Below are 26,478 nucleotides of genomic sequence, written 5' to 3'. Positions count from 1 at the left end.
TGTTATTGAATGTTTGTGTAAATTAGTGTCTATTATGAAGATAACAATTTGTGTACATATGTTATTTGCAAGTATTTCTGTAAAACAACTGGCACGCCATTGTTAAAGATGCTAATTATTGTCACTCCTGTTTTAAGTAAACACCACTCGGTCACACAAAAAAGATCTCACATAAACATACATTTATTACAAATATCACAATCCAGGAAACAACAATTCATCAGTCACATCTTTGGGAACTCTAGGGCAAAAGTCCTTTATCGATGTTTTAAATACAACCCACAACTTATTATATACAATCCTGAACTTAATTTCCAACCGAAGAGACTAACATATAATTTCTCTCCCCTGCATTTACAGTATAAGGTGCTCCAGGAAATACAAGATAGCAAACCAGTTTTTTTTTTTCCTGCTGAGAGATGCATTTTACCCTTCAGAAATCCGTACATTATAATCTGAATGATTTCACAGATCCTGTTCATGCTATTTGGTGGAGTAATAAGTCTGTCAACAACAGTGTGTCCAAAATAAATTCAGAATTATTCATTGTGGTCATTTGAAATGTCATTGTTTTTTTTTGTAATTGTACAATTAGTTCTTCTAGAATAACAAACTCTCTTATTTTATCACCCATTTCCAAAATATCATTCAGTCAACCCAGAGATGCTTCAAGTAAGAGATGGACAGAAAAACAACAGAAAGCATGAGGTTTATGAAGAAAGGGAGGACATGAGAGCAGATATGTGCTTATATAATAAGCTTATAAGTTATTTGAACCACAAAGAGGGCAACCAAATTTGACTTAATCTTAAAGATATATTGAACAATACGCTGCCAATCAGAGAGAAAATAAATACAAATTCTGTACTGAATCCCACACTGGTAATTTCACTGTTTGGGGTAGTTTCACTGCATTTTAAGATGGCCCTGTGATATTTAGTAAACTGGTATTGATGAAAAAGGATTCACTTCAACATTTCACATTTGTTTTAAACAATTTACTGATCGGCTAATACAACACTGTCAAGTCTCTACATCAGCGTTCACCATCATTATAATACAAAATGAAATCACATCTTGGAGTTTGAGAAAAATCGTCTTAATACAGACGCATGTGTTTGTTATGACAAATAAAAATTAAGACATATTTACTTATGATGCCCTTCAGCTGAGGCTGACTCATGGTGAAGCTAAATTACGAACTGTTGCCAAATTGTTAGCACCAATCAAGCAATCCAAGATAAATTCAGAAGGTGTCGGTGGAAATTAAATTTGTATACTTCCTCCTCACTGGTTCTTAGAACATAAGCACTTTTAAGTGGGGGATGCTGGGGGAACTGGTGGATTACATTTGCAGATTAACTTTCGGTAAATTCTAATCTTGTTGTATTCCTTTGTTGTGGTTGTTACAGACAGGACAGAGACTGAGGAAATACCAACATCTGAGCAAAGACAATAAAGCGCAATAAGCAGCAGGGTCAGTCGTGCTTAAAAAGGACTTCCAATACAGATTCAAGTTTTCAACTGGCTGTAAAACATACATTTTGTCAAGAACGTTTTTGGTTGCATGACAGCTGATTTAATTTTACATTGTAAACCAAAGCAGAAACTCTTTGTGGAACTTTAAAGCTTTATGACACCAAGAGATAAATTTGATATTTTACCCGATAACATATTTTTTCAAACTCTACCAGTGGGCGATCAATTAGCAAAGACAGTGAAGCTGACCAAAGGATAGGAGTTGGTATAACCTTGAGAAAAAAGAATGGAAATGCTACGTAGAGAACACCAGAATTTGTTTATCTATACCCAAAAACATATAGATGGGACTATCTAAAATGTATCTGTACCTTGGGTTTAATAGTGTACTACAGGCTGTGTTCTCCTCTACCACCGGCCCTTTCAGATCTGCAGACGTGTGCTTGACGACAATGGGATTAAATAGTAGTAGCTTCTGAGCTGAAAGCGCAGTGAGATCTTCATATCATGGAAAGAATGACTAAGAACTCGACGCAGGGGTTTTCAGATTAGAGCTTTGTTCCGTCTGTAGTCTCGTTAAATTATTTGTCTCCAGCTCTCTTTTTCTGACTGTTGGTAGTACGTTGATGCTTCCTTGCCCAGCTTCTGCAGTGAGTTGTACAAAAGAGGTGAAGTATGTAAATGGGTGGATTCCAGCTGGTTTATTTCACCCTCCTCTAATCTCCTTTTTTTCTTCTCTCCGCTTCCTCTGACCAGAAGTCACAGTGGCATCATGAACACATAGTGAGGCCGTCCTTCCAGCCCTGCTGGGTGAGAGGGGATTAAAGGAGGAGGAGGAGGAGGAGGAGGAGGAGGAGGAGGCGGTTGGGCTTGTGTGTCTCTCCGTGGAGGAGAAGGGGCCGGAGGTTTGTCAGGAGACATGTGCTATGAGTCTGACGCGCGTCTGGATGTCCTGGCGGCACAGGGGGCACGTCTCTAACTGTAAGGCACACTCCATACACATACCACTGGAGGGAAACAGAACACATTGGGATGTTATAAACTCAGGTGTTCTATCTTCTGTGTCAAATGTACTATTAAAATACTTTTGAGTTTTAAAATATTGATTTAAACTGTTTTATTTGCTGACATAGGAAGCACACATACCCGTGTCCACAGGGCCGCAGTTCCGTGTCGGCCATGACGTCACAACAAAGCGTGCAGCAGTTGTCTCGGATGCTAACCTGCTTTAGTAAGGCTAAACGCCGGTGTCTGTGAAACATAAACAAACATACAAGCTGATTAATATTCCCATATACAGATGTATTTAAAATTGTCTTCTACTCTTTTACTTGACAAATAATGGCACATTTGACCCTTAATTATATCACAGCTGACCTCCACAATTATTCCAAATTAATAGAGGTCCTTGGTGATACTAGTCCTGTGGGAATAAGGATTTTGCCTAGATAAAAATGTTCAGTGTTTAATAACAGTGTGTCTTAATTCAGCTCTGGTAATGTTTTAAGTTGTGTTGCAGCATGGGATTGTTTAGGGTGGATTCAACCAAATCTGATTATATAAGGTTCAAAAATATGTTAGTATTACAGGCTACACAAGGCAAACTCAGGTATAATAAGTAATAGGTGCATTTCATTATGGCAGTGCAGCTTTGGAGTGTTGTGGATGCTAGGTCACTGCCATTTAAGAAGTTGTCTGCTAAAAGACAGGTATGTTGCATTGTAACAATTGCAACTAGTCAAAAACAAAAACGCCGTAGGAGCTGCTTTAGTTCGGCCAACAATACATTATTCTGCTTTTTGTACACTGGAGTAACCCCAAAAGATGATTCATGTTTGTATCATGGCACAACTACATGTTGGATGCTGTGTGCAAACAAATGATTCACTAGTCAGAGGACTGTTTGGTTCAGCACCAGATTGCATTCTACATTTCCAAATTCTACGGGTGTAGTTTATTTTTAGAGACTGCTGTCCAAATCCCTCTAAGGACAGCTTCATTTTGTACCTGGGCAGGATGATCTTTTCACTGGGCAGCAGAGAGGCAAAGTCATTGAAGGTGCTGAACTTGACCGAAGGTGGGTGACGGAAAGGCTTGGCCCCAAAGTTAAACTCGCACTGCTGGTACGACATAAAGCTGGCTGCCGCAAAGAAACCGGACCTGAAAGAGACAGAGGGGATACAGGGTAATATAATAGGGACAGTAAAAAGAAGTTGGAAACAAAGAGAGAAGGAAGGACATTAAGGGAGAGGAAATAAGTCAACAGCACACAAACCAGAGAAAAGTGACAGAAATAGAGGAGACAGTCTGTTTGGGTGTAGACTTACGTGGCGGAGGAGAAGACCTGTTTCTCTGGTGGCAGCTGATGTCCGTTCAGATAGAAGATCATCTGCTTCTTGCTGAGGTCCAACAGGAAGCCAATAGCATCTCCTAAACAGGCCACACACGCAGAATATTAACATTTTCGCACACTGTTATACCTATTATCTGATACTGTGGGAGGTAAATCAGAGCCTGAACGCTGGCGTGTGGGTGCTCAAAATTACAAAACACCCCAGAGACACAATGAAAAATGTTAAATCAAATGAGTAAGACGTGGTGTCCTCTCTCTGTTACTGTTCACCAAACCTTCTTTGAAGTGTACGGTTAAGAAATAGCTAAAGAAAAAGGAGTCCAGTGTGTAATGCAGACCTTCCTTCCAGCAGGGGTGAGAGTGAGGTTTACTGCGAGCGTTGTACCAGATGAGCTGCCTGCAGCCATCGTACGCACATGAGTATTCATCGTCTCCTATCCCGTAGCCCTCCTGTAACACACACACACACACACACACACACACACACACACACACACACACACACACACACACACACACACACACACACACACACACACACACACACACACACACACACACACACACACACACACACACACACACACACACACACACACACACACACACACACACACACACACACACACACAGTTGTAGGACTGCAAGGAAACATAGCGTGAAAAAGCTGAACTGTAAAGATTGAAGATGAGTACATGGTTGAGGAACTTGCTGTCCTTGGTGGCCCATCCGATTTGCATCACACCCGACGTGATGACCGTCACCTCGTAGTACCAAATGCCTGAATCAACGCAGAATGTGCATCGCACGCTCTCAAAGGACGAGGCGTCACATCGTGCCTGAGGAAGGGAGAGAAAAATAACCATGTTAGTCTGAGGCTTATGTAGTCTTCTGTTCTGTTAATTAGGATATTTTCATACATGGATTCAGCCGAATTTGGCTTTTCTCATAGAGCACACACAGACTTACCTCTAGTCCAGTCGGGGAGATCTTGAGGTACTCGCTCACATCGTTGCTGTTGAGCATGGCGTTGATATTGGTGAGGTTGACCTTCTCGTATGTGAACTGACGACCATCTTTAAGGACTGGACAGAGGAAACATAATCATAATTCTTTACTTAGTCACACACACACATACACACACACACACACACATTAAATTGACTAAAACTACAGCTAATACTAATATGTGAGGGTTCCTTTAACCAAGATGACTAACTAGAATTTAGACTCAACTAAAGCAGAATTAGGTTGACTTAATATTAAAAAAAGACGATACAAAGACACAAAATATCCAAATAAACACTGTCCTAGTGTAAAAAAAAACAGGGCTACTCACACAGGTTGTCAAGGCTCCACTGTGAGCAGAACCCAACCTGCCTTTTCAGGTAGTCAGGATGCTCGGCCCACGACTCCAGGACAGCGAGTCGATTGCTAATACATGACTCAGACACTGTCAATTTGTTCTCACCTGCAGGTGAGAAAGTGCACCAGGCATGCATGTTAAAACAGTCTAACCAATCAGTGTCAGAGAAGTGACTTTACTGATATATGTCTCTAAAGGGCTATGAATAATAGGAAATTAAGTGTTAGGGCAAATTCCCGACAAGTTCTTATCTAACATTGTAGGAAAAAGTTGCAGCAACGCAATCTAAAGCTGATGGAGGCATGTTGGAGAAGAACACATCTTTGTCTTTACCTGACAGCAGATATTTCACATGCAAGTAAACAAACAACAATCAGAGAAGCAGTAAAAAAAAAAAGCCAAAGTAGAGTCAATGGACATGCCTGTTGTCATGGCACTGGTTAATAAGAAATAGTGTGAAAACAGTGAGAGAACTTACTGGTCTGGGAGAACTTCTCCAGAGCGATGAGAGCAAACAGCATGACCGTCGGGTGTGCCTCCGAGCTCTGGAGGGACAATTATAGAAACCAAATAAATGATCATTAGTTTGTGTTTCTTCCAGGTTAGTATTTTGACATAGACCAGGGATTTTCAACGTGTGGGGATATCAATGGGGCCTCTTCGGGGGAAGACTAATTTCTGCAAATATGAGGCAGCGTACATAAAGGATTTACCACTGTATGTAATGTTGTCTTTGGGACATCTTGCAAAAAGGCTTCAGGGTGCCTTTGCATTGAAAAGTTTGGGACCCCCTGACATGACAACAACATCTGCTTTCATGCAAACACACATTGTGTATGTGTGTGTGTGTGTGTGTGTGTGTGTGTGTGTGTGTGTGTGTGTGTGTGTGTCTGTGTGTGTCTGTGTGTGTGTCTGTGTCTGTGTCTGTGTCTGTGTCTGTGTCTGTGTCTGTGTCTGTGTGTGGGTGTACACTCACCAGGCTTTCTAGAAGGTACTCGAGGGTTCCAGGGCTCAACAATCCGATACTAGCCGGACCTTAACGATAAAGTAAAGAAATGGTGTCAGTATCACAACAAAGGTACTCAAACCACTGTTTGGAAGGTTACCCTGACTTTAAGACAAGCTAATTCCTGATCCCAAAATGAATAACTGAATGAGCTTACACCTTGAGCAGCCTGACCATTCAATATTCCACCCTCTGGTTAAGTAACAGGAAAAGTTAAATTACCCCCAAAACAAACCCAGCTCTTCAATATAAGAAAACAAATTCAGCTAAAGTTCATTTAAAGTCCTAGCAAGTTGATTAACACGTAGACTTTTGGTTTCTGAGCTTGAATGTCTATTTGTTCATAGTGAGCAAGTAACTACAGTTATGTTGTGGAGAACAACAGTATTGACTCCAGGATAAAAAATATCACTTGAGAAAATGTGGAGCGTACCAGCCAGTTTCTCTGCCAGGCATCCGAGGACAGCTGTGGTGTTTCTGTGTTTGGCCGGGATCAGAGCGTCCTGTCGTGCCACAGCCGAACTCAGACTCAACATGTCAGACAGTTTCTGGAGAGCGTCCTGGAGAGGAGAGACGGAGCAGTTACTCTCACAAAAGTACACGCACTTTATAGCAAACAATCCAAACATTTCTCTGGGCCCAACTATGACCTGATTGGCTAATATAAAGTGTTGCCATCAAAAGAAGTCCACGATTTAATAAAGTTAGACTAAAGGACTTGTTTGAGCACCAGTCACTCCCAAAATTAAATGCACAGCAGGGGTTTTCTGAGGGTGCTAACCTCACTTCCGGACAAAATTACAGCCTGGTCCATTTTCCAGTAAATATAGCATTAGAGCGAAGCAGGAAATAAAAGTTTCTTCATGTCTTAAAGTCATATAATGCACCTCAAACAACAAATAAATCAAGAGTTCTTTACTTCCTCTACAGAAAACAGGACGGTAAAAGAAACGATGTAATTCCGAAATAACAGTTTAAGTGTTATTCTGCTGCCTGCCACTTTTCCACCGGCAGACCGACTGTAAAAACAATGCAACACAAACACACATGCAGGAGAGGTGGCAGAGCAGGGACGTTGCCAGGTACACGGTGCCAAGGAGCAGTTTCAGGGTTTGGTGCCTTGCTCAAGGGCACCTCAGCAGTGGCTCAGGAGGAGAACTGGCACCTCTCCAACTACCAGCTCACTGGTGATCTCAGCTCATTTGTTTTGGTCCAATAGGGACGTGAACCAGCGACCCTTCAGACCCCCTTACAGACTAAGCCACTGCCGCTAGTTGACACAGTTTTCATATTTTTGGAGTAATTATACAGTTTTTGACGAACAGAAATATAGTTTTCTGGCATCACTTTAAAAATTCACAGGGAAAATCTGCATTTTGGTATGAGGGCGCACGCAGACAGTAAGAGGATACCAGGTTTAGACGCAACCCTGCGCTGCACTTGCTGATGTGGAGCTGCTCTCACGCAACTAAAATTTCAGATTTGATCTGACAAAAAAAGTATTAAGTATCGGATCCTAGTGGAGGAAAAACGAGGTGATTATCTGGAGCAACAGCCAGAGAAAGCACAACATGGGTAAAATACATTTAATTTAAAACAGGGACACAGTGTCCCTGATGCAGCAGAAACCAGGATTAGACAATGTGGCCCGACTGCTACGCTGCAGTGCCAGCAATACGTGTCCAGCTTGTGCTACTTATACGCTGCACCTGCAGGCGAATTCTACAAGAGCTTTTTTGTTTTAAACACATTTTTTAGCTAAATGTGTTTTGTTAGGTGGAGAATATTTCTGGAAAAAGTACAGGGTTCACACTGTTCTGAATGTCATACAGTGTCCTTTGTCCTGAGGTTGCTTTGGGTCGGGAGGCAGGGGGTCCAAAACAGATTTTAATTGTCCCCTTGTGACAGAGAAGGGGTGGAAAGGAGAGACCCAATAAAACCAATACATGGGATGGAAGTTAGTATCCAATTCCTTGACATTTTTACAAAAAATGTAATAATCGTGGAGTAGTGTTGTAGTTGCATACCAATCTACATACAAACAATCACCACTGTATGGAAAAGTCATGGGAAAAGGAAGACAAATGTTTTTCTGATTCAAGTTTTGAAATAACATCAGTTTTGGCATTAGAAATGTCTAGGTTAACACACACAGATAAAAATACATGTTATTCTTCTTTGATTACTACTCCACACATATTGGGTAAACTCCACGTGCTTTACATATTTATACTCGAACAGCCTCTCTTTTAGTCTACATGAGCTGTGTGGGGATTTTGTTTGACCCTTTCAAGGACTGATTGAAATCCGAAGGTGTCTGTTTTGAACATTTTTGCCGATGATAAATGGGCTAAGATTGGTGATGTTTTCAAGAAGCCATGCCTTACGTCCCTCCGTCATCCACATGCATTAAACCCTCACCTTGGTGGGCAGCGGGCATTCATCCAACAGAAGGGTTATCACTGCAGGGCCAAGTGGGTCGTCCAATGGGATCACTCGAATCAGAGACTGGACAACCTCCAGCCAACCATCATCTGAGAGATAGGAGACAAGGAAGTTGGTTTAAGACTTAATGGATTGAACTATTCTCCTTGTTTTATATTAAAATAATACACACTTGGTGCACATACAGGCATTTCCAACATTAGTCCCATTTAACCAGTTTACCAAAAAATAACTGGGAGGAAATCATTCTGCGTGCCAGACAGACTGGAATATGAGAATCAGATGCACCATAATTACGAAAACATCCATTTCCTGTCCATTAGATGACTCAGTAAGAGTCTCTCTCTACCACCATCACTCATAAAAGCCGCAGTGAATGGGCTGATGAATAATGTAACATCATGGCACATGTCAAACAGAAAGTGACCAGCTTTCTGCTTGGCTGCCTTTAGGGTTCAGTATCTGCAAGCTAATACCCGACTTGGCTGTTGTCAAAGCACACAACACCACGCCTTGTAAGCATTAACCACCATATGTGCAAACACAAACATTCAAATGCTACTGAATAGGTAAACAAACAAACACACAGAGCCTGAGAGCATCATGTGCCATGAGAAAGAAACACAACAGACCAAAAACACACACAAACATCCAGTAAAGTTTAAACCAGAATAAAAACCAGACCGGTCATTCAAGCACAAACAGCAATGGAACCATTTTCCATTCATGACAATATGCCGGGTTCAATACGATTGTGTCAACAGCATATGTGATTTGTGGATGTTCTGAATTAGGCCTAATAAAGAATATTGCATTTTCATATTGGGACACCTGGGATTTGTCGATAATATTCTCAATAGCACTCTTTACCGCAGTTTGCGACAAGCGCTCTATTGCCCGTTTACAGCATCTGTGTTTGTTCTCATGCATAGCATTAAATCAATAGCTCAAAGAGCGCAGTTTTGCATAATGGAGGCAAAAGGGGTACCCCAAGGGAGAAATGTGACTGCAGTTGGAAAAGGAGAAGTTAGAAAAGTGCTGAGGCAGCAGCCTTCCTGCAGGATTGTAGGCAGCAGACAGGTGGTGTTGCCCATCCAGTGAGGTTTCTCCAGTTTGAGATATAGGTCCTCTTTAACACCTCATTCAAATCATGGACAGAATGGTTTGATGTGGGTGTCAGAGAAGCTAGGACAAACCAGGAGTACGACTGTCTGCTGCTTACAAAGCTGTAATTTCACTACCTCAGCATTTCTCAAAAACATGAGGACAGCATATTCTGAAGGGACCTGTTTAAATTCCTAAGACCACTTATCATTCATTCAGAGTGATTAAGATCTGTACAGTGCAATAGAAAAAGATTATACTCACTTACTTATCATTGTTTGATTCTTATTTTCTAATGTTTATCTCTTTTGACTGGCTTTCACTTCTTTGCTAAGCTTGGGAAAATTCCTTATTAAGAAGATTTGTTGCAATGTTGTTGGTTATCCTCAATGTGCACCAACAGTATGACTTTCAACTTCTGTAGAACTGAGAACATCCTGATCAGCTTCCCTACCTCCCTAAACTTCCAGAATGCTTCTTTCATTTTCACATTTGTTTTAATGAACTGGACAAAGTGCTCTCTCTGCATCGTGTGTGAATGTGTGTGTTTCAATTTCTTCCTTACCCGTCTCAGCCATCTCATGCAAAGTGATCATGGAGTAAGGGGGCTCTTGGTCACTGGAAAAGAAATGTGAACATAATTTATTGACAACTAGTTACTCACTTCTTTTTCACTTACTTGAGTGCTGTACATTATAAACTCTAAACATTAAATTAAACTGAATTTCACTGAAGCCATAATATAGGCTGAATCCTATCAAAATACGAACCAAAATCAGCACCATTCTATATAGCTTCTAAAATCATTCAGCTTCACTCTGCTCTTTATTTTGTGATTTATGTCTCCATTTATGTGCATACACAGAAGTAATGTTTTTCTGTTCAACCAGCAAGTACATAAGGATGTCTGAATGACACTGTGATCACTGCACATGAGTTATAATAGTGATAAACGCCTTTGTTTGTTTCTGTGATTGCAGCATTGGCCGTGAACAGACATGTTATCCCATGGGCAGGTCAAGGCAAGCCTAAATGATTTATCTCCGAGGACGCTGTTTTTAGATGACGCTGCCATTATTGTTGCATTTCATGCACTGGTTCAAGCTGAGGTCTGATTTCATTTTGAAAGCCATAACTTAATACTGAAACTGAATTTTCTTTCAAGAAAGCGTCCTGTTTCGTTTAACTAACTTGAATTTATGAACACAATCGTGAGAAAAGAGTCTGGAAAGGAACTGAAATTGGATTGTTGTCCTCAAAATAACATTCATGTAGGGGGGAACATGGGGCTGCAGTCTTGTGACAAAGGCCCTTGTGGACATAAATCAATATCATTCAAAGTGATATAATAGAGAAACATTAAAAAATAATTTGTGCATTACACTAGTAAAGGTGAAGGTGGGACTTTCTAATGTATGAGCTGAAGAATTATAACCCCATAACATAAGAAATGCTTTGTTTGCCAGGTTCATGAAGAGGAAATTAATCAACACCTCAAACTGTTATGTTCAACTGCTTTTCTAAAAGAAGAGAATAATAGCTCAGTGGAAAGGGAGGAAAAAAGTAATCAAGCAGCATCATTGCAGTAAATACAAATCTTGCTTAATCATTGCAGCAGGTTATCACTGCATCAAGGAAAGAAACATTGCGAAACTAATGACTCAAAGTCCTCTCTAAGGAGTTCTAACTTTTTGAAGCCACAGGTAAAGTTCCGCTTTAAGTAGTTACGTTTTCTTAACCAAAATGACGATAGTAGCAATTTTTTTCGTGGCTGAATTCCCAACAGACATCATTGCCAAATGTATAGATTAAACTATTTAAAATGTACAGACCACTCTTGACTTTCATGAGACTTACTTGTCTACCAGTGTCCTGATGACAGCCAGTGTATCCAGCACCAGACCATCCACATTCTGCTTCTTCCGTCTTGGTTCATGGGGCCCTCGCCCTCGGCGTGGAGGCCTGACCGGGTCCCTGGGTCTACTGCTCCTCACTTCTGCGGCATCAACACCCACGCCTGTACCGTGATCCACCCGCCTAGCCTGTCCTCGAGTTGCCCTTGACGAGCCATGGTGATCTTCGAGGTCACTATCCTCCCGGCACACACAGCTGTTACCCATGTTTCCAGTGCCGGAGACCACACTTGCAAGGGTCTCCCTGAATGGAGAAAGGCAGTTGGAGGAGGAAAGGAAGAGCAGAACCCGTGCAAGGCTCCTGCAAGCACAAAAAGTGATCCAGGTGGCTACTATCATATCATTTGGAGAGCTTGATTTTGGGATATTCTTGTCCCAGAGGGCTGGGTGGGGTCAGCGTGAACGATCATACTGTTGCCAAGCAGAGATGTGTGATTGGTTAGTGATTAATAATGCCAGGTAAATGAACCAGTAGAGCTCAGGTGATGCAACGAAAAAAAGTTCTGAGCATCATATACAGCCAAGGCTCAGGTCCAGTTCTCATCCAGGGCTGGGATGGCTGTGGAAACAACAGAAAAGAGAAAAAGTGAAATTCACCCCCCAACTTTAGTCTGTGAGAGCAGTTTATTTAACTGTTTAACAGCTGATAATCTTCAGCAAAGCGTTAAACTTGCTGAGGTTACATACCCCACAAGATAAATGTCAAGCCTGAAAGAAATACAATTATACAAAAAAAAACTAGAACCAAATCAACATTTGTCCATTTTCTGTGTATATCACACACATTGGCTATCATCCGATGTGTAGCTGTTAAATAGCTGTCCTGCTTGAGTACAGCCGTAGTATATCACTTATGAGATCGTCATCGTACAAAATCAATCAATTATACACAGAACTATTAAGTTAGCCAACTAGCTAGCCACCCACCAAAGCATTAACATGTAGCATTGAATAGCAGGTCCACATAGAAACCAAGTCTCACTAACTCCTCTTACTGATTCAATGTAAATACAAACGAATACTTACGTTGTTACTACTTGAAAAACAGCAGTATATACAATCAATCGTGCTCGCCCGGATAGTTCACTAAACAGACAGCTAACTAGTAGCTACGTTGTGTTGTAGCTCAGCAGCTAGCTGTTAGCCCGTTTAGCTGGACACTCCTCTGATCCTACTGTCAAACTACACAAGCAAGCTAACGTGATTAGCATTGAGCTACACGCGATACTCAAACGCCGGTGGAGTACAGGGGATCACTAACATGACCCGTTCATGATCCTTAACACTCCTTTGCTGAACTCTAATGAATCACACTCATTGTACGACTACCTAACACCTCGTACACATTTTAACGTTGCTACACCGCTAGCTGTTTGCTAAGTTCCGTAGCATTAGCCATCATCAGCTGTAGCTGCGGAGGCGCGGCTGGCGGAGGAGGGAGGAGGGTTTCTCTTGAACACAACGTCAACATACAGTAAAGACCCCTTTGTGTTAAATAAAAAAATCTCTTTATCGTTCTTTATCAAGGATGTATTACAAACCTACTGAAACAAATGTTGTTGTTTTTTGGTATTTAAGTGACAATATTGCTTGAGGACAGACAAAATATGGCGAGAATCAAGCATTAAAGCAACAAGTTATAACAATATTTTGACATTAGAAAATGAAGTTGCAAACAGTAATTATATAAGTTGGTAAAAAAATGCAAACCCTTAAAATGAGAGCTTTAATACAATGTTTGAATTGTGTATGAAAAAGAATACCAACAAAACCAGAAATGAGATAAAAGGGAATAAATGGCTACCAGAAAATGCGAAGACAGACTTTCCCAGTGTACCTGAACGCAATCATCGGAAACACAAGGAATGAAGGAGAGGAAACACAAAACTGTATTTGTACTTCGTATTTTTAAGTAGCTTATAGAAAAGCAACAACCCCCTTTGCAAGATAAATATTCATTTTTGTTTTGCATTGCTGTAACATAACACTGTTGGATTATATTATTCGAATATATATAATCAAACATTACACTTGAGAACACCATGTTATCGTTTATTAAGATATGCCAGGAAATGTGAAAATGGAATGGTTCAATTTATCAGACATATTTGCCGCTTAATTATTTTTGAAAATTCTGAGAATCAGCTTGTTTCTCAGTTGTAAAGGGAAATTAAAGGCAATATGCAATGTTACAAATATGTGAAATGTACAGTCAGGGAATAACTACTAATGCGTTAATATAGAATTAGGTGTCTGACATAAATCATGTCTCTATAGGAATTTACAATGAAAAACCTCACAGTCTGATCTGTTAAAATGCTGAAATAGTAGAAAAAGAAGAAGTTAGTTGTGTGTTCATAAATTGCTTAGGAATTCTTTTTTAATTTACATAGATTGATTTATTCTAAACCAAAACCTGTCATTAATTAAAGAATACAGCAGAATTGACAGTCAATCATACATTTAGATTAGATGGTGTTCTGTAAATCGGGATAGTCATACACCCTGCTTCGGTCAACTGCAGTATTGAGGGAGTTGTCATGAAACAGCCCAGTCTTTCTCATTTCCTCAGTGAATTTTTGGGATTTAGGATAGAAAGCACGGGGTGAGGTTCCGAAGGTTTGAGTGCGAAGACCATAGTCACTGGAAGTTGTCTTGTACAGTGGATTCTGGGTCTTTGACCACAGGGCTGGGTGTCTTCCTTTCATTTCTGAAGTCAACATGCAGGAGAAAACTGGGTTTCCAGGATTGACACACGCTTTTGTATTTTCCACCTGCTGTTCTTGAGAGGATGACATCATTGCAGGGTCATTTTCCACCTGCTGTTTTTGAGAAGCTGACATCATTGCAGTGCCTGTAATAAGAAATATACATCAGATTTCACAAACCGCTTTAGTACAAGATTAAAATGCAAAATGTTGGATGAATGTCTAAAACTGAGACAGGTGCTCTCTCATTTCGTTTGAAATAACCTACATTTGTAAAGTTATAAAATGATTTGTTGAGTCTTTAAAACTGACCGAGAAGAAAGAAATAAAATAGGCCCATATACTTTAAAAGATAACTTGGTCACAGGAACGCTGTAGGTATATCTCCATGACAAGATGCTAAAATACCCTTAATTCCAAGCTATGTGTTGCATGTAGTAGCCTACTATTAACAACAGATCTATTCCCCAAATGAAATGCTTCATTTCCCTTTCAATTATCAATTAAATAAAGTTACCTTCGATCGCAGTAAACCGAGACGAGGATTTGGGTCTGAATGTGTTAGCCTGAGGCCGTAGCACAGCTCAAAGAAGAGAGATGTGGTTACCATGGGGACTGCAAAACAATACGTGTGGTTGCAGTTGGTATTCGTTGGGAAAAGAAGGCATTTTATTTCTGATGAATCTTAATATGTACACTGGTTAAAACTCGTCTAAAAGCGTCATTAAACATCATTGTTGTTGTTCTTGGTAACAGTATTTGTAATGGACTAACTGAAAAGACACAGCACAAAAAATGTGTAGAATGATTCTAGTCTAACTAATACAGTAGTTTCCAATTTTCTCCACTTCTTGAAGGCATCATTAGTGACATCATAACCAAGCGCCGAATGTTTACGTATAATTACCGCACTACTTTTGGTATGCTTTGGTGAAACCGTTAAAATAAATAAAAACCTGCTGAAAACTAGAAACTGAAACCACATATTTTTCGAAGAGGTTGCTTTACCACGTTCTGACGATTTATTTTTGTTTGGGAGGCTAACTAGTAGCAGTAAACCAGGTATTTGCACCTTCCATAACAGTGTGGATAGTGTTGCAGTTAGCTTGAAGCTAACTAACTCTGTCAGAGGAGACAGTCTGAGAGCTTGACCAGGCCCCTGCTTGGAAGATGGACAGTGAAATCCAACGAGATGGGAGAGTCCTGGATCTCACTGATGATGCCTGGAGGGAAGACAGGCTGCCGTATGAAGACGTCACCATCCCTCTGGTATTACAATCACATTCATGTTAGCATTAGCAGCAGCATCGTATATAGTTTGTTTACCCTTAACTATTCCGAATTCGTCTTGACACTATTAGTGTTGATTAACTATAGGGTGAACTGCTCTTGTTATTCATGGTATCCTGTCTCCCCTGTTCTGTCAGAGTGAATTGCCTGAGGCTGAGCAGGACAATGGAGGCTCCACAGAGTCTGTGAAAGAGCAAGAGATGAAGTGGACAGACCTCGCCCTGCAGAGCCTGCACGAAAACACACCGAGCACTGGCAGCTGAAAGTCTAATGTGGAATCAGTCTGCGGTACATAAACATAAATGCAGGTGGACACTGGATTCAGACACATGTAATTCACCATCTTTTTGCATTTTTACTGAAGTATTTACAACATGTTCAAGCGAAGCAGAGATGAAGCAAAATGTATTTTGCATTGTATATATTGGGTTTGTAATCAATTATTCATAAATAAATAAACCAATTTGTAACAACATAAATGGAAAAGGGTCACAGACAATTGCCCTGCCTCTGTCATCTGATAAGTTTGTTGATATTTGCTGTGGAATCTGAAATGTGAGGACAGTGGTGGTAAACACACAGATACTGTATTTGCATAGTAAAAGAAAAAACCTCCATCAATCCTATTACAAAGAAACATTGGCCTGATTTCATGAAGTTGGTATGCCTTACCTTTGCTGTTTTTTAATTGACTGCATTATAGGGTTATTTCCAGCCAACTGCCATGTAACCATTATCTTTGACAAAAACATAATTCCCCAATATTTTTTGTATTCAACATTTAACAACTTACTTAATAACTTATTTTAAGTTGCTGGTGGCTGGTTTTGCATCTAATGCAGTTGTCTCTTTCTGAAACATCACTGTATGAAAGTCCCTGAGAGGTTTAAAGTGAAAAACAAATATCCAGACTGGATCTGGACCTTCACTGTGTGTGTGCAGCCTCTGCCATGAGCCTGCGGATGTGGTCGTGTGGCCCCTTCCCCAGCAGGGCTGAGGGGTGTCTGTAGGAGCCCCCGATACGATCCCAGAGGGTGAAGTACTGTCCATAGTTGTAGTTGAAGAATAGATGATGGTCTACGTGGTGAGCAGCGCCGTTGATCAGACATATCAGGGGGCCGGGGATGCGGTAGTCTCCATCGTGTATAGAAATGGTCCAGATGTTGACAAAGACAAAGAGTGACAGATAGACTGCCTGTAATTTAAAAATCCCAAATGTCACTTAAAACATTTTACAGTTAAGGCAAAACACTGGTAAAATATACATTTTACCCAATTTACATATCAGTCAATAATGTACTTTTTGGACTTTGCTTTTTTTCATATGCTGCATTTCCAGCAAATGTAACAAACATCATGGTGAAATATGCAGTTAAGCTTGTAGTCCTAATTTGATCAGCACCTTGTGAAGGGGGAAGATGAACGGGTAGACGTGATAGGGTAGGCTCTGCAGGAACCCATCCAGCCAGTGGAAGGCATGGCTGGCAAAAGGCGTAGGAATCTTAAATATATGGTGCTGCTTATGTAAATGCTGAGGGGGGATAAACACAGTGTGAATAACAGGAATGTTTTAGTCAGAACAAACACATAGCATGCAAACATGGAACGTAAAGTGGTGAAATTAGAAAGTATGGTAATTCTGGATGGAAAAGGCATAGTGATATACACAGGCTACCCGGCAGTAGGTTAGAAATAATAAAAAGCTCTTCTGTTACCAGTTGCAACTTTAAAGACTGAAAACATTAATGCATCAATTATTGTAATACACTAATATAATAACTATCCTGAATGAGGACGTGTCTCTTTAGCAGATAAATGCTCCACTGTTTTGACTAGCTAGCTTTCTGTTGTTTGTAGTAGTAGTAGTGTTAAAGTAGTCTAAAAGGTGAGCTTATCAAAGCTTTTCACTGAAAACAGCAGCTCCCTGGGGTAAACAGAATGACCAGAGCTGTGATCCTGAACTAAAACATTGAGGTTGTTGGTTTAAAAAAACAAAACAAGCTGAAAGGAGCTTAAATGTTTTGTAGAGCTGGGGGACACTGCAACGAGGTTCATTCTCAGTGGGTTCATCACAACAACTGACCTGTTTCATATGCAGTCATTAGATTATTGTTTATATTACATTACACATTATTAAACTATATAGTTCAGAGTTGCTATGAACCAGACATTAACTAGCTTAGGCTCACCTTGTAAATGCTCTTATGGTGCATGAAGCGATGTATCCAGTAGATGCACATGTCAGTAAAGAACAAGAAACCAGCAATGCTCAGGAACACCCCGGGCCAGCCTGAGAAACAAACCAATACGTCTCATTAGGGATCATTTTGTATTACCTATTCCAACAAGCAAGTCATATTTCATTGGTACAGCGGGGCAAAAAAGTATTTAGTCAGCCACCAATTGTGCAAGTTCTCCATTTAAAAAGATGAGAGAGGCCTGTACTATGAGAGACAAAATGAGAAAAAAAATCCAGGAAATCACATTGTAGGATTTTTAATGAATTCATTGGTAAATTCCTCGGTAAAATAAGTATTTGGTCACCTACAAACAAGCAAGATTTCTGGCTCTCACAGACCTGTAACTTCTTCTTTAAGAGGCTCCTCTGTCCTCCACTCGTTACCTGTATTAATGGCACCTTATTGAACTCGTTATCAGTATAAAAGACACCTGTCCACAACGTCAAACAGTCATACTCCAAACTCCACTATGGCCAAGACCAAAGAGCTGTCAAAGGAGACCAGAGACACAATTGTAGACCTGCACCAGGCTGGGAAAACTGAATCTGCAATAGGTAAGCAGCTTGGTGTGAAGAAATCAACTGTGGGAGCAATTATTAGAAAATGGAAGACATACAAGACCACTGCTAATCTCCCTCGATCTGGGGCTCCACGCAAGATCTCACCCCGTGGGGTCAAAATGATCACAAGAACGGTGAGCAAAAATCCCAGAACCACACGGGGGGACCTAGTGAATGACCTGCAGAGAGCTGGGACCAAAGTAACAGAGGCTACCATCAGTAACACACTACGCCGCCAGGGACTTAAATCCTGCAGTTCCAGACGTATCCCCCTGCTTAAGCCAGTACATGTCCAGGCCCGTCTGAAGTTTGCTAGAGGGCATTTGGATGATCCAGAAGAGGATTGGGAGAATGTCATATGGTCAGATGAAACCAAAATAGAATTTTTTGGTAAAAACTCAACTCGTCGTGTTTGGAGGAGAAAGAATGCAGAGTTGCATCCAAAGAACACCATACCTACTGTGAAGCATGGGGGTGGAAACATCATGCTTTGGGGCTGTTTTTCTGCAAAGGGACCAGGACGACTGATCCGTGTAAAGGAAAGAATGAATGGGGCCATGTATCGTGAGATTTTGAGTGAAAACCTCCTTCCATCAGCAAGGGCACTGAAGATGAAGCGTGGCTGGGTCTTTCAGCATGACCATGATCCCAAACACACCGCCAGGGCAACAAAGGATTCGTAAGAAGCATTTCAAGGTCCTGGAGAATACCAGCAACAGTATGTGAAGACTTACAGAAAACGTTTGACCTCTGTCATTGCCAACAAAGGGTATATAACAAAGTATTGAGATTAACTTTTGTTATTGATTAAATACTTATTTTCAACAATAATTCGAAAATAAATTATTTAAAAATCAGACAATGGGATTTTCTGGATTTTTTTTTCTCATTCTGTCTCTCATAGTTGAGGTATACCTATGATAAAAATACAGGCCTCTCTCATTTTTTTAAATGGCAGAACTTGCACAATTGGTGGCTGACTAAATATTTTTTTGCCCCACTGTAACTATGATTAGCTAACCTTTAATTTCACTTTAAGTTAAACCCTGGAGCCTGGTTTTTAATATTTGAAGTAATGGTTGTCTTACCCAGAGAAGATTCACTGATGTTGTCATAAAGTTTGCTGTTTCCCTGGACCTCCCAGAAGAAAAGGACCACTGTGGGAAAGCTCATCCAGAAGATAGAAATGACTGATAGTTCGATCTCTTGCTTTACCTGGTTCTGTTGTTAGATCAGATAGACAAAGTTAGGGTGTGGGTTAAGTCTGCTTTGGGATACTCACCTGGTCTGAAATAACAAATCCAGGCCTAATAATAAAATTAATGTATAACTTTTAACTGTTTTACCATTAAAACATCATACTATCACCATTGAACTCTATCAAAACTTCAATGCTTGATCCTGAAATTTGATGATTGCCCAGGTGTAATTGTCCTGGTATCCAATTTGATCATTGGTGCTGTATTGTGTGCTTGATCAAAATCAATGTTGTTAAATATTGACCAATCTTAGAGTCTAGGATTGGTCAATATTCATAACTTTGACCTAAATTCCTCCTAAATTTAGTCAATTGAAAATAACAAAAATGTGGGGTTTTGTTTTATATTAAGTGAAGTGGCAAAGAAATATTTATATTAGAGTTAATTGCAAAGCCATTTTTGACACATCGATTTGGTTTCCTAAATAGCGAAAAATCACAGCAAATGTTTAAGGTCCAAAGGGTTAAACAAATAACCCACCTTGAGAAACAGTGGATGCATCATGAGTCTATGGTCAAACACATAGTAGAAGTTAAGAGCACCACAGCCCAGATAGAGTAGCACCGCTCCAAGGTTGGTCACCACCCACAGGCTGAGTATCTGACGCAGGGCCCCGTCCTCGGACCATGAGGTCGGGTAAACATACGGAGTGAAGATGTAACCATCAGCAATGTTCAGCACATGATCCATGGTACAGTCTGTGAAGAGAGCGACATGTAAACCATGACTCGGCTGACTAAATATGTGTGGGGAAAGAGAACTTAACACACTATGAGGGGAAGTTACTGGATACAAATATGTATTTAAAAGATAAAATAGAAATGCTTTGCAATTTAAACACACTGTGGATACGTTGCACGCTTTAGATGCCAGAGGTTAATATTCATACATTATTTTCTAGCTGCTCTATTGAGGCTAACCTGGTAAACACATGTACATTATGTTTGTACACATTTAACATGGTAGGAAACAGCTACACAGGAAGGTAAAAAACACAGGAATAGTAAAGACAGTTAAATTAAACCATCATAAATGTATGGCTATTTCCCTAATGTAAGCCACTATACTCATGCAGTAAAAGCTTATAACCATCTTTTAATCCCTTTATTAATTCAACTCTTTTTAGAATTAGTGTTTGTTTACTCAGCTACTTTTTTGAAATGATGATATCACCTTTTCACACTGCTTGTTCCTGCGCTTATCAGAAGCTGCATGATGTGCTCTGTTTAAAATGATTATTGAACTATCCTCACACCCAATCAGACTGTTCAACAATGATGCACTCACACCTCTGTTCTAGGATTAGGCTACCATACAATGCTTAGAAAGAGAAGCTGTAAATATCAGAGTGAGGAATCTGCTTGCTCTGTCCCAAACTACTGCCAAGTAACCCAATACAGGATATCTCTCTAAGCAAAGATGCTCAAGTGATGTAACTCTAAAAATATTTCAGCTTTTTTTTGTTCATGCAATATTCAATTTTGCGCTTCTGAGCTATTTGGCTATTTGGCTCCTATAACATGTCTTCTGTCAGACAAGTAGAAAGAAAACAACCAAAATTCACATTAGGATGATTATCTGAATGCCTGTTTCTATTTGTGTCTGTACACACCCTTAAACAAATCCAAATTAGCATTAGATCATGTCTCATTTCCATACAAACAAAACCATTACTTAAAGTGTATCATATAAAAATAATTTGTCTTAATGCAATACATCAGCTTTGGAAGTTTGATGATGATCATGTTGTGTTCTATTAAGCTCAATACAAAATGTATCATACTGTACTAACTCATTCACTAATGTTCACGTTTTTAGATTAAATAAACTCAAACTATTTCAGTGTTTATCTCCGTGGTCGCACAAAGAAATTCTCGAAATCTGTTTAGTGCTTTCAAAGAGTATCATGCCAGGCCTTTTAAAGAATCCCTTTCAGATAATTGCTGCTGAACTGACCTGCTTTAGGACGCCAAAAAGTGTGTGCGGCTTCCTGTGAAATGGGCGAGTCCTCTTTCCTTACACAGCATATAATTTGTGACCCGAAAGCAAGTGAAGTAAATTGTTTAGTGGCGTATGAACCACTGCCTGATATAGATTGAACATGCATTCCAAGAAAAACTTTTTTTTTCTACAAGCTGGTCTTCTTTGCTTCATTTTATTGCGTCAGGAGGCTTAGGGGTGATCCAGGGAGACACATGCCGTCTGTGGAACAAGATCCCAGCATGCTCAGCAAATAACAAGAAGCTCAGTGACAGCAGCATTTCTTCCAGTCAGATCAGACCTTTTTGGAGTTTGAGGGACATAATCTTTCTAAAATTAATACTTTTTCATTATTTCCTTCATTCAATATTATGAATAGTAAATTGTGATTACAAGACATTGAATGTGCTTAATAAGGTCATAATAGATCAAATTAAAAAAGTGAAATCCTCTGACTTTAAGGCATTAGAGCGAATCCACCTGGGTCTGATTAATGCAAAATAAAATAGCTTGCATGTCATTCTTTTCAAAGCATGTAGTTTAGGGTCAACTAAGGTAGCTAAGGATCAGATTCCCCCTGAACTCTGCCATTTGCATACACCACGTTCACCATTCAACACACATGCACACGGCAAAACTTCATTAGAGTTGACTTGATGAGGATGTCACAACTTCTGACCTTTAGAACATAAATATGTATACTGTCAGAGCAAAAGGGAAATTGGACGATGGGATCTGGTTGCTTGCAGAGAAAATCTGAACATGGTGAATGTTTTCATGCAAACTACACATTGTAATGCAAGCCTTGCTTGCACATGTTTTTGGCATCCTACACTTTAACATTCATTCATTTCTAATTGATACAGTAAATTGGAACAATGTGTGATGTCATATTTTTAAAGTTATTGATTCCATTCATAGCCTTGCTGTTGCATATATGTTTTTCTGCAGATGTTACAATACAAGGTACAATGTAGATTATTGTATATGTGCACCTGAAATACCAACGGCTCAAATATCTGATGTCTAAACTAAGAACCAAGAGTTTCAAAACTGTCCCACAAGTATTTTAATGTGTATATGTCTCCCTCTAGAGTTCTCTTTAAAAAAAGACAGCACCTCTCTGTGCAGTGTGCAGTTCGCTCTCCAATCAGGGACATAGGATTTATAGACAAAAGATGAATGACACATGATAAGTTTCTTAAAGTTGTCTTTTCTCTATTTTTTCTGCACTGCTACTTTTTCTTAACAGATACTTACCTGTACATCATTTTATTTTTGATTTATTATCGTGTGAACCACACTGTCCTGTTTTTCATTCTAATTCTGTTGCTGCTTTAACCACTGAATTTCCCCACGGGGATTAATAAAGGTACATGTTATCTTATCTTAAACAAGCCAGAACCCAATCCTTATATTAATGGAATATATAAGGATTCAAAACTCGCTGATGTTCATTAATGTTTTCACTTGTACTTACAGTCACAAAATTATGTTGGTTAAAAAAATAGCTGGTTGTGTGAGATTGTGAATTTAAACTGAAAACAATCATCGTAACATCCATTTTGACTTGTGCAATGTTCCAAAGGCTGATGACACTCCATGGAGGCTTTTGTGTCTCAATATTCATTGTTGCAAAACATTTTGAATTCCAGCTATTTCTGAAATTGAAAGTTGTTATGGTTTTAGCAGAGGTTTAGTAGCAGGGTTGTGTACTTTACTTGAGTATTTCCATTTTATGCTACTTTGTATTTTTACTCCATAACAAATCAGAGGTAAATCGTATACTTTTACTCCACTACTTTTATTTTGCACCTTTGGTAACTTTTGGTAACACCTGGAGTGAATTCACAAGCTACTGCAGCATACAAAGGAATTAAAACTAGCTGCACCTTTACCAGCTTTGATAACATTTTAATGCTTCAATAATTATAATTAAAACATATAATATATGTTATTCTGAAATGGGCCAATTTGCATAGTATGTACTTTTACTTTTGCTACTTATAGTAAAATGGTTCAGTCAGCTCTAAATATTTTTTTCGTTTTCGGTCACTTCCCATTAGTCACCATAAACGGTCTATTGTCATTACGCGCTGACATGTTTGGCAATAACCATGTGGAAAAACACCAAGCCCGAAAGTGGCGAGTGCAAAAAAAAAAAGGACAATGCTGCCTTCATGCTCCCACCCCAAAATCCTACATCCTAGTACAGTGAAGTTAGAAGAACATCACCTGTTGAATGTGCACTAGCTAAACGTGTCAAACAAACATATTCAAACATAAATAAGTGTGCTACTGCTTGGTGAAGTGAAACCTTCCGTAAGCTGTAGCCTCCGCAGTATCAAGCCAACACTTGCATGTCATGTGCATTCGTGAATTAGATGTATCCTACAGCACATCGTACGTAAAGGCAGCATATTACAATGGCTTGGTTTGCTCACGATTCACGAATGCTGATTGTTGAAGCAGCCGGGTGCAGAGCAGTTGGAGGGGTTGCGTTGGGCAGTTTGTTTGTACCGTGTGCATAAAGACACGGACCCTAAAACACAGAGGCACGTTACAGAACATTCCTTTTGGTGAAGGAAAAAACCTGACCGAAATTACACGTCTGCAATGTGTATCTTGAATTGTTAAACGTCACCATGACTTCGCCATTTTTACTGTCGAGATAACTAGACCTATAGTAATTATACAATTGCGGGAGCCATACATCACATGGTCAATTAACAGTTGAAAGTTGTTACATTGTAAACTCATATGCTATGTATACATTTGTAATTGCTATTTTTATTTTATTTGTTAGGTATGGTCTCCGGAAATACAACAGACCTTCAGAATAAAAGAAGGGAATTATAATACGTTTAAAATATGAACAAAAACATGTAAATCAGTATGATTACTTCAACTTGTATGGGCTACTAGACGTATGAAAGCACATACATAGTAGCCTAAAATGGTATTACAATGTTTCGTGGAAAAATAGCCTGTAATAAATTTGTGTAGGATGCATAAAGAGACAAACAATGTACCCTTTCAAAAACTAAACATAAGTCATATTTAAAAAACGATGTATTGATGATAAATACATTTAAAAACAACACGTGGGAAGGCTGATTGACTATTTTGCGTTGGCATTCAGGCTGCATATGATGGTAGCTTATCTCTTTTTCGAAATGAACTGTGTCCTAACAATGAAATTGATTTAACTTCGATGGAAACGAATGTATCTGAAATATTTTTTTTGCACCCATGAACACATCTTGAGTAATCATTACTCGTAAATCCGTGTGCAAGCCTAGCGCATGATTCATAGATACACAGTGTGCATAGCCTATCGCAATAATGTCTCTACATTTATATAATCCCCCAAATACGGGGCTCAATTATTCACTCCTGACCATACACATGTAAGGAAATGATAGTACTGTAATGGGAAACACATTAGTTAGTAGTGTCCCAAAGAGTCTCTGAAGAGGAAATGTTTTCTACTATTGGTGAACTATTGTAACCTATGTGATGCTGCCCTTAAATCAATGCATGTTTTTTTCCGCGTAAACACATTAATTATTCCTGGGTTTAGTGTTTCCAGGAAGGGGGTCATTTGTAAGGTTCAGACAAAACACCAACTTGTCCTCGCCTCGGGAGCAGGGATTCCTCCCGCTCTGAACGTCTCATCATGAAGTCGTGTGCACAAACGTCTTTGTAATCATCTACTACGTGCCTGCTTGCAGCGTGACAGACGCAGTTTGCACTCGGCCCTGTTGTTCCCAGAAGGCTTTAAAACCACCGCCCATCTTCCAGAACTCACAACACGCTCTCATCTGAAACCAGAGACACAGCACCTGCACACGAGGACCAGAGAAATCACCTGAGAACATGGACCCTTGCGACTGCTCTAAGAGTAAGTGTTTTTACGGTGTTAACTTGTATAGCAGCTGAAACGACAACGTTTTTGTTTGCCTACTGGACGATGTGAAGCTGATCTGGCTTTTTTTTGTTTCCAGGTGGATCCTGCAAATGCGGAGGATCCTGCACTTGCACAAACTGTTCCTGCACCAGCTGCAAGAAGAGTAAGTCCAAGACATCCATACATCGATTACGTAACAGTAATTGATTTGTATATTTGCCTACGATTGTCACACAGTGCCTATTGGCTGCAACGTGTCTTTCTTTTTTACAGAATCAATTCCATACATATGTTTCCTTCATGATTATAGTTACTACTGAATTGATCTTTTTTAGCTGGTAGTCACATTTTTACTTTGTGTAGGAAACTGCCCAGGGGTAATGAGCTGCTAATCAAAGTTGACCAAATGTTGGTTATTGTATTTAGCTCAAAGTTGTTTTCTTATCATACTACACATGGTTTGACCACATGAAACTACAGTTTCTAAACATTTTGAGTAAACTGAAATTCCATGTGCATAACGTTAAACTGTGACATTAAAAGGCTGTATCTTAGATCCTACAAGGCACATTAAGTATTTGGTATCTTAATGGGATAAAGGTGACCAACATGTTTTCTTTCTTTTTGCAGGCTGCTGCCCATGTTGCCCATCTGGCTGCACCAAATGCGCCTCTGGCTGCGTGTGCAAAGGGAAGACTTGTGACACAAGCTGTTGTCAGTGAAGAGCCTGACCTCAGCCCTCTTCTGCATTTGGGATGGAGCCCTTATGAATTACCTTGACAAAATTTGCTGTTTCAAATGTCTAAAGAGAATAATTTTTTTGTACTTGTTTTCAATGTTGAAATAAAAGCATTTACTTGATAAT

At 39.7% G+C, this 26,478-nt stretch overlaps 4 protein-coding genes across 4 annotated transcripts; 2 read left to right on the top strand and 2 right to left on the bottom strand.

Annotated features, from left to right (window-relative positions):
• Positions 1–167: 167 nt before the first annotated feature.
• rspry1 (ring finger and SPRY domain containing 1) lies at positions 168–13,096 on the bottom strand. Its single transcript, XM_063907023.1, has 15 exons — positions 12,693–13,096; positions 11,611–12,225; positions 10,319–10,371; positions 8,626–8,738; positions 6,638–6,764; positions 6,175–6,233; positions 5,677–5,743; positions 5,172–5,303; positions 4,802–4,917; positions 4,528–4,671; positions 4,171–4,282; positions 3,807–3,909; positions 3,487–3,639; positions 2,626–2,730; positions 168–2,486 (listed from the first exon to the last, which is right to left on the bottom strand). Exons 2-15 carry the CDS (start codon positions 12,003–12,005, stop codon positions 2,390–2,392), a joined length of 1,776 nt encoding a protein of 591 aa, XP_063763093.1. The 5' UTR covers positions 12,006–12,225; positions 12,693–13,096; the 3' UTR covers positions 168–2,389.
• Positions 13,097–15,230: 2,134 nt separating this feature from the next.
• On the top strand, positions 15,231–16,299 carry anapc13 (anaphase promoting complex subunit 13). The gene is made up of 2 exons (XM_063907074.1): positions 15,231–15,643; positions 15,802–16,299. Exons 1-2 carry the CDS (start codon positions 15,545–15,547, stop codon positions 15,925–15,927), a joined length of 225 nt encoding a protein of 74 aa, XP_063763144.1. The 5' UTR covers positions 15,231–15,544; the 3' UTR covers positions 15,928–16,299.
• LOC134880240 (lathosterol oxidase-like) lies at positions 16,082–20,413 on the bottom strand. The gene is made up of 5 exons (XM_063907036.1): positions 20,204–20,413; positions 19,553–19,685; positions 17,854–17,954; positions 17,067–17,195; positions 16,082–16,859 (listed from the first exon to the last, which is right to left on the bottom strand). The coding sequence occupies exons 1-5, from the start codon at positions 20,411–20,413 to the stop codon at positions 16,590–16,592; spliced, it is 843 nt and encodes a 280-aa protein (XP_063763106.1). The 3' UTR covers positions 16,082–16,589.
• Positions 20,414–25,357: 4,944 nt separating this feature from the next.
• LOC134880215 (metallothionein B) lies at positions 25,358–26,477 on the top strand. The gene is made up of 3 exons (XM_063906999.1): positions 25,358–25,607; positions 25,711–25,776; positions 26,244–26,477. Exons 1-3 carry the CDS (start codon positions 25,583–25,585, stop codon positions 26,333–26,335), a joined length of 183 nt encoding a protein of 60 aa, XP_063763069.1. The 5' UTR covers positions 25,358–25,582; the 3' UTR covers positions 26,336–26,477.
• The last annotated feature ends 1 nt before the right edge of the window (position 26,478 follows it).

Source organism: Eleginops maclovinus, chromosome 2 (assembly GCF_036324505.1).
Source record: "Eleginops maclovinus isolate JMC-PN-2008 ecotype Puerto Natales chromosome 2, JC_Emac_rtc_rv5, whole genome shotgun sequence".
NCBI classification, from domain to species: domain Eukaryota; kingdom Metazoa; phylum Chordata; class Actinopteri; order Perciformes; family Eleginopidae; genus Eleginops; species Eleginops maclovinus.
The sequence above is the reverse complement of the archived record's forward strand: the minus strand, read 5'-3'. Positions and strand labels throughout refer to the sequence as shown.

Coding starts and splice junctions, on each gene's coding strand:
- LOC134880240 (XM_063907036.1), bottom strand. CDS start 20,413: ATGGATCATGTGCTGAACATTGCTGATGGTTACATCTTCACTCCGTAT. Junction 19,686..20,203: donor TGCATCCACTGTTTCTCAAG/GTGGGTTATTTG, acceptor ATCTAACAACAG/AACCAGGTAAAGCAAGAGAT. Junction 17,196..17,853: donor ACCATAAGAGCATTTACAAG/GTGAGCCTAAGC, acceptor ATCCCCCCTCAG/CATTTACATAAGCAGCACCA.
- anapc13 (XM_063907074.1), top strand. CDS start 15,545: ATGGACAGTGAAATCCAACGAGATGGGAGAGTCCTGGATCTCACTGAT. Junction 15,644..15,801: donor AAGACGTCACCATCCCTCTG/GTATTACAATCA, acceptor CTGTTCTGTCAG/AGTGAATTGCCTGAGGCTGA.
- LOC134880215 (XM_063906999.1), top strand. CDS start 25,583: ATGGACCCTTGCGACTGCTCTAAGA. Junction 25,608..25,710: donor CCCTTGCGACTGCTCTAAGA/GTAAGTGTTTTT, acceptor TTTTGTTTCCAG/GTGGATCCTGCAAATGCGGA. Junction 25,777..26,243: donor CTGCACCAGCTGCAAGAAGA/GTAAGTCCAAGA, acceptor TTCTTTTTGCAG/GCTGCTGCCCATGTTGCCCA.
- rspry1 (XM_063907023.1), bottom strand. CDS start 12,005: ATGATAGTAGCCACCTGGATCACTTTTTGTGCTTGCAGGAGCCTTGCA. Junction 8,739..10,318: donor GCATGAGATGGCTGAGACGG/GTAAGGAAGAAA, acceptor CCTATCTCTCAG/ATGATGGTTGGCTGGAGGTT. Junction 4,283..4,527: donor ACAGCAAGTTCCTCAACCAT/GTACTCATCTTC, acceptor TGTGTGTTACAG/GAGGGCTACGGGATAGGAGA.